General features: G+C 35.4%; 1 protein-coding gene across 2 annotated transcripts; it reads left to right on the top strand.

Moving 5' to 3' along the window:
* Window positions 1-370: 370 nt before the first annotated feature.
* On the top strand, window positions 371-9,581 carry LOC118566618. Of its 2 annotated transcripts, XM_036149261.1 has the most exons (17): window positions 371-653; window positions 1,345-1,753; window positions 1,872-1,977; window positions 3,441-3,658; window positions 3,900-4,031; window positions 4,146-4,313; window positions 4,526-4,662; window positions 4,780-4,891; window positions 4,966-5,046; window positions 5,558-5,738; window positions 5,820-5,909; window positions 5,988-6,074; window positions 6,791-6,851; window positions 7,186-7,230; window positions 7,339-7,526; window positions 8,228-8,412; window positions 8,526-9,581. In XM_036149261.1, exons 2-17 carry the CDS (start codon window positions 1,349-1,351, stop codon window positions 8,973-8,975), a joined length of 2,646 nt encoding a protein of 881 aa, XP_036005154.1. In that variant the 5' UTR covers window positions 371-653; window positions 1,345-1,348; the 3' UTR covers window positions 8,976-9,581. The 2 variants fall into 2 exon arrangements, with proteins under 2 accessions (XP_036005154.1, XP_036005155.1); XM_036149262.1 differs by lacking the exons at window positions 371-653; window positions 1,345-1,753; window positions 3,441-3,658 and having other exon boundaries at window positions 1,892-1,977; window positions 8,526-9,567.
* The last annotated feature ends 1,051 nt before the right edge of the window (window positions 9,582-10,632 follow it).

Below are 10,632 nucleotides of genomic sequence, written 5' to 3'. Positions count from 1 at the left end.
GTATTTAAAAACAACTCACTAAAATCTAAAACCGGAGTTTTTTTTCCCCTGTTTTGTTTATTTTTGTTCGCTTTTTTAAAGACTTATATTTCCAATATGCCTTTTATTTCTTTGGATTTTTTCCAATAATTCACTCAAAATAAATGCCAAAATTTAACATACTTGGTTAATTTTATTGGATCGTGTTCTCTCAATACATGCCGTGTTTTTTCTTCCGGTCGTGCAATTTCATATATATATATATATATATATATATATATATATATATATATATATATATATATATATATATATATATATAATGAAATGAAAAGGTATATTCTAGAGTTATGGAGTTATGTAGTGTTATGAGTTGTCCAACCCCATAGCCTTCCACTAGGTGGCTGTATGTACATCCGAAGTTGCTTGCAATCCATTAATAATGATAAGAAGAAGTTAGGGTTGGCCCTAATCTTATTTTTAATTAAAAAAAATAAAAATACGGATGGATTTGCTCATATGATTATATGAAAATCTGTGTTTGTACCATATGAAAATGTTTAATATTTGTATTAGTAGTAATAATAATAAATTACGGATTGCAACCGACAAAAGATTAGAGAAGAAGAAGAAGCTTACGTCATTCGACGCGACACTTTCCACGGTCGGAGCTGGTGAGTAGACCCTGAATCTGTCAAATAAAAATGTAGTAAAAAACCTCAAAAGACCGAAGGTCTACATTTATAAATCTGCTCAGGGTTTCCCGCAGCGCTATCTTGGCGAGGCGGCCGCCTCGCCAAACTCACGCTACCGCCTCGCCAACATTCCAAAAAAAAAAAAAAAAAAAAAAAAAAAAAAAAAAAAGTGACGCTAACACGCGGTTTTTTGTTGCTTTCGCGCGTGCGTGAATGGCAGGGAAAAAACCCAGGGATACCCCCCCCCGCTCCGCAAGCCGGTCCGCGGAAAACGTGTCGTCCACCCCCCCCGCTCCGCGAGCCGGTACGCGGAAAACGTGTCGCCCCCCGCTCCGCGAGCCGGTACGCGGAAAACGTGTCGTCCACCCCCCCCCGCTCCGCAAGTCGGTCCGCCTCGCATAAGCAAATTACTGCGGGAAACACTGCTGCTGATGGTAGTTCTATGAGTTAATGTTAGCGAGTATGTGGCACAGCATGTGTTTGTACAGATTTAGACACGTTTTTACCACTATTTGGTACAAAAAAGGCTACTAAAAGCCAGTCAGGTTCAAATGTAGCTGTCCTTCATACCTTTAATAACAATGTGCTAAAATTTTGTTTTTTTTATTATGATTTTATGCTTCTCGGTGTTACAGTATTTCTGTCTTCTTTCTGTTTTCTCCCACTTTAGAACCATGCCTAAATATAAGAGCAGTGTCCGTTGTAAGACCAAAAAAATAAAACTAACTCGGAAAACCATCGGTGCTCGGGCGAAATCTTCCTACATTCCCTCACATGCAGGCTCATCTGACACCAACACTGTTTTTCCCTCATCACATGACATTTGTACTGAAAACTCAGAGGAAGAAGGGACTGCGTATACCAGGGCAAAAAGGAAGGAGCTGAGCCTATGGGATACACTAAAAGATCAGGTCTTGGAAGAGTCCTATAAGTCCTCCGCTCCTTTCTCTGACATGTGCTCTGTGTGCAAGAAACCTGGAGTATACCGCTGTCTGGAATGCAGCAGAAGCAGTGTTTTTTGCAAGGATTGTGTCTACACAGTACACATAAATTCTTTGCACCTCCCTGAAAAGTGGAATGTAAGTTCACTTTTGTTGAATGTACTAATAAATATTGTAATTGATATGTATAGAATGAGAATGAGTTCTTAATTGCATAAAATTCGATTTTTCTCTGTCCTTTTTTGTGTCTCTTTAGAAAACCTGCTATGAGGCTGCTTTCCAGCAGTTGGTGTTGCATTTAAGTGGGGATCACAGTACCCATGTTGTTTACTCCAGAGATGTAAAGACTTTTGTCAACACAGGTATGTTTTTACACTGTAATTTTTTAATTAATTAATTTTGTGTGTGTGTGTGTATATATATATATATATATATATATATATATATATATATATATATATATATATATATATATACTGCTCAAAAAAATAAAGGGAACACTCAAATAAGACATCCTAGATCTGAATGAATGAAATATTCTCATTGAATACTTTGTTCTGTACAAGTTGAATGTGGGACAACAGCAGGTGAAATTGATTGTCAATCAGTGTTGCTTCCTAATGTGGACAGTTGATTTCACAGAAGTTTGATTTACTTGGAGTTATATTGTGTTGTTTAAGTGTTCCTTTTATTTTTTTGAGCAGTGTGTGTATATATATATATATCTATATATATATATATATTATATATATATATATATATATATATGTATATATATATATGTATATATATATATATGTATATATATAGATATATGTATATATGTATATATATATATATATATATATGTATATATATATGTATATATATATATGTATATATATATATATGTATATATATATATATATATATATATATATATATGTATATATATATATATATATATATATATATATATATATATATATATATATATAATATTCTACAAAATTCTAAATCTTATTTAGTAAAATTTATGTTTTCACTTTGAGTATTAATCTTGTCCCATGTGAATATATGTTTATGTGACTTTTTATTGTGGAATAACTTTTTATTCTTCTTTGTTGTTATTTATACTTGGATACACAAATATAGAAAACTACATAAATACATAGATTGGAGGGGAAGCTCAGTTAAAGACAACACATGTTAAGTTAAACACAGTTAAAGTGGCAAGTCTGCGTTGGTTTGTACATGTTTAAAGAAGGGATATATCATCCATCCATTGCCTTCTGCTTATCTGGGGTCAGGTCACCCAAGTAAACAGCATAATTAAGGATTCCCAGACTTCCCTCTACCCAGCCAATTGGGCCAGCTCCTCGGGTGTAATCCCAATACATCCTACACCAGTGGTGCCCAAAGTCGGTCCTCGAAGGCCAGCATTTTGCAGATTTTAGTTCTGTCCCTGGTTTAATGCACTTGGATCCAGTGATGGCTCAGTAGAAGAACATTGACCTGCTGGAAAGGTTGTTACCACCACCACAGAGAGAACTAAAACATGCAGAATGAAGGTGCTCGAGGACGAATTTTGGTCACCCCTGTCCTATTCCATCTTAGAAGCATAGATGTGGCTCGGTGGTCCCTAAAGGGAGCAGTAATAAAAAGATCAACTCCTCATATAGATATCATGTATTTGTTATACAACTTATAAAATCGAAGTATAAGTATAACACATATTGTGGACTGATTTAATTCTGAGTTCTATAAAACAGTGTATTTATTCACTCTGTGAGATAGAAAATGGAATGAGTCTTCAGTAATCTTTTTTCTTTCTTTGTCTTTTTAGGTCATCTCATTAATTGCACAGTTTCTTTTTGTAAATGCGAACCTGAGGTCTGCACTCTTCTGAAGTATGGCCTTTGGCCTGCTTCACCGGAGAAGCCACAGACTGCTTTTTCAATGGCTCTTCTTGAGCTATTTGTCCATCTTTCTTTGGAGTGCCAGATCTCTGTAGAGGGATTCATCAACACCTTACGGTGGAAAAACAATCTTACTGTTATGGAGGTAGTGAGAAAAAGATGTCCTAGTAAATATGTCAACAATATTGCAACTTTTTTATTCTGTTTAATATATTAAATATTTCTTTAAATTAATGTCACTGATGGCATTTCCAGTAGACTAGATGTATTATTTACTGCTTTCTCATTTAGAATTTTTTTTTTTACAGTATTTATTTATTTATTTTACTTATGTACCTTTGGAATTAATAGATTAAACATAAGTACTGTGACTCTTTTTACTACAGGTTAATATGCTGTACAGAGCCCTAGTAGGAGAGTCTATTTCCCAGTTTCGCCATTATCACTTCCGACGAAGGTCACTAGTTGGCCTTTGTGACCAATTTGATGATGGCACAGTGTGCCCGGCATGCATAAAGGTTGGACACACTGAGTTAAATTTGTAATATACTTTTAGAAGACATTAGTACAATGGACAAATGTCATTTTGAGAGCTTTGAGACTTATCCTTATTCTTGCTGTTTATTTTTCAGACTGATGGCACTGTAATTGTGGCTTTGGATGCCAACTTTGGCCTTGTACGAAAAAAGAGCTCTGGAAGTAGTATCACTGAGCCATTGCAGGGTAACAGAATGTTTGTCAGGGATGAAGATGTTGAAGAGTATGTCAGGTCAAATCCTGACAACTGTCAACCAACAGAGGTGAGTAAATATCATATCTCATTTTCTATTCTGGTAACTTTCTTATTTATTTTTAGTCAATGCTTTTTAAAAAATACCCTTAAAAGGAATTTTATGACAAATATATATCTTTCTAATTTTAAAATATTTTCACGTTCATTTATTTTGACACAATTTGTATATTCCTCACGTTTTATGTGTTTCACTGAGAACCTCTTTCCTTTATTTTTTAGAACTGTAGCAAGTTTAAAGCTGGCAATGCACTTCGTTCCCAAAACCAGCAAAAAAAATTAGACATAACTGGTGTATTTGGAGCATCATGTCGCCACGAGGTTCCACTGATATTTCTTAACATGACACATGGAGAAAGGTGAGTTTTTAAAGTGTATTTGGATGACTTTAACATAACATCATCCAATTATTTGAAAGACTCTTGGATTATTTTTTATACATTATCTTATGCTGTTATCAAACTATTTTTTAACAGACTTGCATATCCTAAATATGTCATCACAGAGCTGATGAAAAAATATAAAAAAAAAAACATTAATCTGCATGTCCTTTATGACATTGCATGTGTCCTGTCCAGACATTTCCGTGTGAGTATAATTCTTAATGTCCGAGTTCTTTATAATATAACAACAATAGTGACACACTGTCTGTCATTGAACAGAAAACTGGAGAAGGAATCCCAAAAGGACTTTCCCTGGCGGTACCAGCATTTCATGTGTATGGGCATAAACTGCAGTGTCAGGTATTTTTTGGGTTGTTCTAAAGTTAGTCTACCAAATTCAACATCTTGTAACATCATATATACATATTGTTCACCCTGTTGCTATAAAGCAGCATGACAATTGAAAATGAGCTTAATTGTTTCAAATACCATGGTATATTCCTTTTCTCTTTTCTTGTTCTGTTTCCAACACAAACTGGATAACATCAGTGTTATGTATGGTTTTTTGGCCTCAGCAGTATTTTCATGACACTTATGTGTTTTTGCTTATGTACTTTGTATATTTTAATTGTATTACAGCTCCAGGGTTAAGTGATATTTATAATTAAAAATTTAATATTGAGAATATTTACTTATATTTTCATTATTAATTATATTTTAAAATTTCATATGGCCTCCAAAAAACAACATTGCCATTGATAATAACTTTTGTGTCCATTTGTAATTGTTACAGGTCTACATGATGTCCAATATATTAGGCTCCATATTGGGTGTTGCACACTTTACAGTAATGACTAATTATGTTAATCAGATCATGTACAGCACGCGACGAGTTCCTGGATTTGGACTAACAGATGGTGAATGCATGGAGAGGTTATGGTCGTTTTTGAGAAGATTTTCTCGAGTGACTAAAGAGATGACTCCCTCCCATCGCCTTGACCTTCTCACAGACGCACTCCTGTACTATGGTAGAAGAAAATCTGCAGATCTAGGTGCAGTATATGTCCATAGTTTATTTAATAATTTACTGAAACTTTTTTAATTGAACTTCAAACACTGTCCGTTATTTACAGATGTGCAGCTTCTTCAGAGGTGGGACAAAGCCGAGAAGATTGCGAGTATTGCTGAGGAAGAGATTTCTGCAGTTTTGAAAGAGTCACCGAGTAAGCTTGTCTTAATTGAAACCTTTTGATTGCAAAAAAAGTTTTGTATTCATTTATTTATTTTTCCTTTGTCCAAAGTAAGCATTTCTGAACATGACCTACAACAATGGATGGAAACACAGAGACATGTAGCCCAAGCTGCACATTTAAAAACTAGAGACAAAGGTATGTTTTTTTTCTGTTTTATTTCATTTGTTTGTTTTTTTTTTGTTTTTTTTGTTTTTTTGTTTGTTTTTTTCATTTGTGTCAAGGGGCAATGTTGTGAGTGTCTTTCAAAGCTGCTTTGACTACATCTAAACAGAGTTTGAATATCTTTTTTGACTTTGACACTTGTAATGAACTGGATTGTTTATGGTTCTTAAATTAATTGAACTATATTACATTGAAATTAAAAAATGCTTTGTGTAGCACCCTTCCATGGGCTGCCACATTAACGTGGTGGAGGGGTTTGAGTGTCCCAATGATCCTAGGAGCTATACTGTCGGAGCCTTTATGCCCCTGGTAGGGTCACCCAAGGCAGACAGATCCTAGGAGAGGAACCAGACAAAGCGCAGCCATAACACCCCTTATGCATTACCACTGGAGACAGTCTTCCCTTGCATGGACGCCGTTCACCTGGTTCCCGTTTTGTTGCCAGAGCTGGAGGTGTGGCACATTTCAGTTAGTCTGTTGGCCGTGCTTTCAACCATGCACCCAAGCGGCCGAAAACAGTTTCCTATGCAGGGTGCCTTAGTCATATAGGCCGACTGCTGCTAAGCGGAAAAAGATGTACGAATGTTTATCCTAAAGGGAAATTAAATTTTGATGTAATTCGTATTATTTCCAATTATTCACAGAGATATTGGATTGTTCAATAACATACATTGTTGACTTATCTACAGAGATTGTTCCAAGATGGAAGAGGAACTATGTGATGAAGCTGACCGAAATCAACCAGCTCAGGTATGATCCTTTTTTGAATACCAAATCAGTAGGCAGATTGGTGGTGTGTCTGTAATGATGAGGGCGCTGCAAAGGTCTGCAGTTTTCAAGACATGTAGTAAATACAAAAAAAATTAGTCAAATGTCTCGATTTGGTGGTTGTTCCATGTTCCTAACCTCACCTATGGGAAGCAGCCTCACTACTAGGCACTAACCTCAGACATGCATAAGATAATGTATAAACATTGTGAAATACTTACACAAGAGTTACAATGTTGCCACATTAATGACAAAGTATTAAGTTCAGCTAATTATACAAGCTATGCCAATATAAAGTCTTTGTTTTCATTTTTAGATCCGGATCACATCAACAGGACTCACTCATTGAAGATGAATCACAGTAAGTGACAGAAATTTGTACTCTTCTATATTTGAACAACAGTTCTCGCCTCAAGTAAAGAAACTGTGCGTTGTTTTTTTTTTTTTTGTTTTTTTTTTTTGTGGTTAGACTGGACAGGGATCTTCGAATAATTGAGAGACACCATGCTGTAAAACGAAGATGGGTCCCTTCGGATGACATTTTCCAGAGAACACTGAGAGATGTTGACCAGGAACTTAGAGGTCAGCTGATACAACGAGCACAAAATGAAGCAAGGGAGAGGGCCACTCTTCTGAACCTGAAAAGAAGATATAATGGTAACGCTACTTCTTTTCTAGACTGTATGGTCATTAGCAAAATTGAAGCTAAAAGGTCTTGTGGTTGAATCCCAGCATGTGGTAAACCTAAATTTAATCTTTATGTTATCCCTGCATCATGCATATGTTCACTCTGGGTACTTAAGCTTCTTTATGCAGTGTAAGAAGTGACTGGTTTATTCCAACTTGTCCTTTGTCATGGGTATGTGCTTTTGATGTGTATGGTTATTTATCTTTGGTGTATGAATATGTTTCTTGGGTGTATCCTGTTTTTCACCTAATGCCCGTTGTAAATAGGCACAGATAAGTGAGTATTGTAATACATCCATTTTCTAATGGACATTCAATGATCTTATGCATTACTGCAGATATTAAGTCACTGTAAGAACTATCAGTCTTTATATTCTGAGGATAACTTTTTTAAGAGTACAATTAAAATATCATTCAATTATTGGCAGTAATAGATTTTGACCTACAAACTGAGATTTCCTTATGCGAACTTTAGTGTCATGTTGAATATCTTGTGTAGAATTGGCTGCCACTACTTGTGTTCACAAAATCCAAATTGAGATAAACACTATTTCAGATGTTGACTTTTTATTATGTTTAACATACTTCAATAAATCACTATTGTATCATGTTTTCATATTGTGTTGATTGTATTATTTTTACTAGTATTTATATTTCTTCTTTCTTTACAGATGGACAGGGAGTTGCTATAAGGCTGTCCAAGCAAGTGAATGCCTGTAACAGGAAACTGAAGAACATTGTTACAGAGTACAATAATCTGCAGTGGCCTCCACAAACTGGCATCTTTCCATCACATTTAGAATTTCTAGAATTATGTGATGCCTCCTCCCAGCTGTACACATTGTTTGATGAACAAGTGAGTAGAATTGATCTAAAGGTTTTATTCAACTTTCTACATGCTGTTATTCACTTTATGTTGCTACTATGCTTTAACAAGGTTCCACTTGCAATTGTTCTCTTATTTTAAAGATTGAAGATCATGGTGTTGTTCCAAAGAACCTAAAAAGTCGAGCAATAGAAGCCCTGCATTTGAAGACTAGAGCAACTGAAGAAAAGCTTCTACTTAAGAGAGAGATGAACACTGTCATTCTTCACCTTCATCAACAACATGGACATTTAAGTTCAGCTATAAATGATACTGCAGATCCTGGTTCAAAAGCTGTACTTCATCAAAACATTATCATGTTAGAAAAGAAAATGTACAGTGCAATGAACATGTTCAGGAGGTTTATCGAAGTTGGTGCCCCTCCTCCAAATCATCACCTACCAGAGTTTAACTCTTATTCTCAAGCACTTATGTCTCCAGATCTACATTACATAGACTATGATGAAAGCATTGACGATGGAGAGGATGAAGGGGATGATGACGACAATGTTGAGGAAGGAGAGAACAGCATAGATTGTGAATCATCTTTATGATTTATGGCCACTTACTGTCCTATGTGAAGAGCACATATTCCAGTATAAAAAGTTCATTGTTTGTTGATTGTCATATAAGCTTTTTTTTTCTAACATCTCAGTTTATTGCTTTTGATATTGTTGAGACATATCTGTTTTTCAAGTCAAGCTATATATAATCAAGGGCATTTTAGTTTTACTCATTACAGCTTTGTACTCTTTTTTCACATTTATTAATGTTCTTGTTCAGGATGACATTGTTAATGACTAAAATTCATTTACAGTTTGATTTTAACTCTTAATTTTGAGATGCTGGATAATCTGCTTTACATAATATGTTTAAATTTGAGCACAACAACAAAATAACTAAAACGTAGTGGACAAAAATTTTGTGATGTTCATATTTGAGAAATATTTGACTGTTATCCAAGAATAACATTATTTTGAAGGGCACTACTCTGTATTAAAAATTCATTAAGAGCTATGTCAGTGTTTCTGTGATATTTCAGACAGATTTCAAAACTTACAATATGGACTATTTGGAGCCTGTGTAGGGGCTTACAAACTGGTTGATTTGATTTACCTTCCTGATTTTAGTAAGAATGCCAGCAGCACCATAATGTATCATCTGCAGTTGGATGATTACTACTTTTTTAGGAGACCCCTCACACCAGCATCCAGGTTGAGTGTTTGCTGTCTAAGCGCTCCTTCCACTGCTCCACCACTCATATGGCTGCACAGACTAGTGAGAATTATCTCACTGTTAGATTAGCATTTAGTTTTGCAACTGTAAGGACATGTACATTCCTGGTTGTTTAAAAGTAGAGCAGTTAATATTAGTGTTGATGTTTGCGTTTTTCAGGAGGGCAACGCGCATATTGACGTCCTTCACACCAGATATTACATTAAAATTTAAGCACACAGCGGGACGGATCAGGCAGGAATATAAAGACAGAGTCTGAATAACATCAACTGTATGTCAGAAAATTCTGACATGTAGTCTTATGTGATTTGTCTCTGCTTACATAAAAAAAATATATGGGCCACTATGGAAAATGGTGACAAACCATTTTGGGACCTATACTGTCTGCCCTCTTTTTTCCCTTATGGGGCCCACCTAGGTATGACATAACTGTTTGTAACCTACCTGAGAAAGCGGCAACATACAGTCATATGAAAAAGTTTGGGCACCCCTATTAATCTTAATCATTTTTATATATAAATATTTGGGTGTTTGCAAAAGCTACTTCAGTTTGATATATCTAATGGACACAGTAATATTTCAGTATTGAAATGAGGTTTATTGGACTAACAGAAAATGTGCAGTATGCATTGACAGAAAATTTGACCGGTGCAAAAATATGGGCACCTCAACAGAAAAGTGACATTAATATTTATTAGATCTGCCTTTTGCAAAAATAACAGCCTGTAGTTGCTTCCTGTAGCTTTTAATGAGTTCTTTGATCCTGTATGAAGGTATTTTTGACCATTCCTCTTTACAAAACAATTCCAGTTGAGTTAAGTGTGATGGTTGCCAAGCATGGACAGCCCGCTTCAAATCATCCCAGATGTTCAATGATATTCAGGTCTGGACTGGGATGGCCATCCAGAACATTGCAATTGTTCCTCTGCATGAATGCCTGAGTAGATTTGGAGCGGTGTTTTGGATCATTGTCTT

This window comes from Fundulus heteroclitus, chromosome 17 (assembly GCF_011125445.2).
Source record: "Fundulus heteroclitus isolate FHET01 chromosome 17, MU-UCD_Fhet_4.1, whole genome shotgun sequence".
Classification (NCBI taxonomy): Eukaryota; Metazoa; Chordata; class Actinopteri; order Cyprinodontiformes; family Fundulidae; genus Fundulus; species Fundulus heteroclitus.
Note: the sequence above shows the minus strand (reverse complement) of the source record. Positions and strands in the feature narration are given on the sequence as shown.

What these genes read in the sequence shown, in the direction of transcription:
- LOC118566618 (XM_036149261.1), top strand. Translation starts at nt 1,349, where the DNA reads ATGCCTAAATATAAGAGCAGTGTCCGTTGTAAGACCAAAAAAATAAAA. An exon ending in AAAGACTTTTGTCAACACAG is followed by an intron (nt 1,978 to 3,440) that starts GTATGTTTTTAC and finishes TTGTCTTTTTAG; the next exon opens with GTCATCTCATTAATTGCACA. An exon ending in CTCATTGAAGATGAATCACA is followed by an intron (nt 7,231 to 7,338) that starts GTAAGTGACAGA and finishes TTTTGTGGTTAG; the next exon opens with ACTGGACAGGGATCTTCGAA.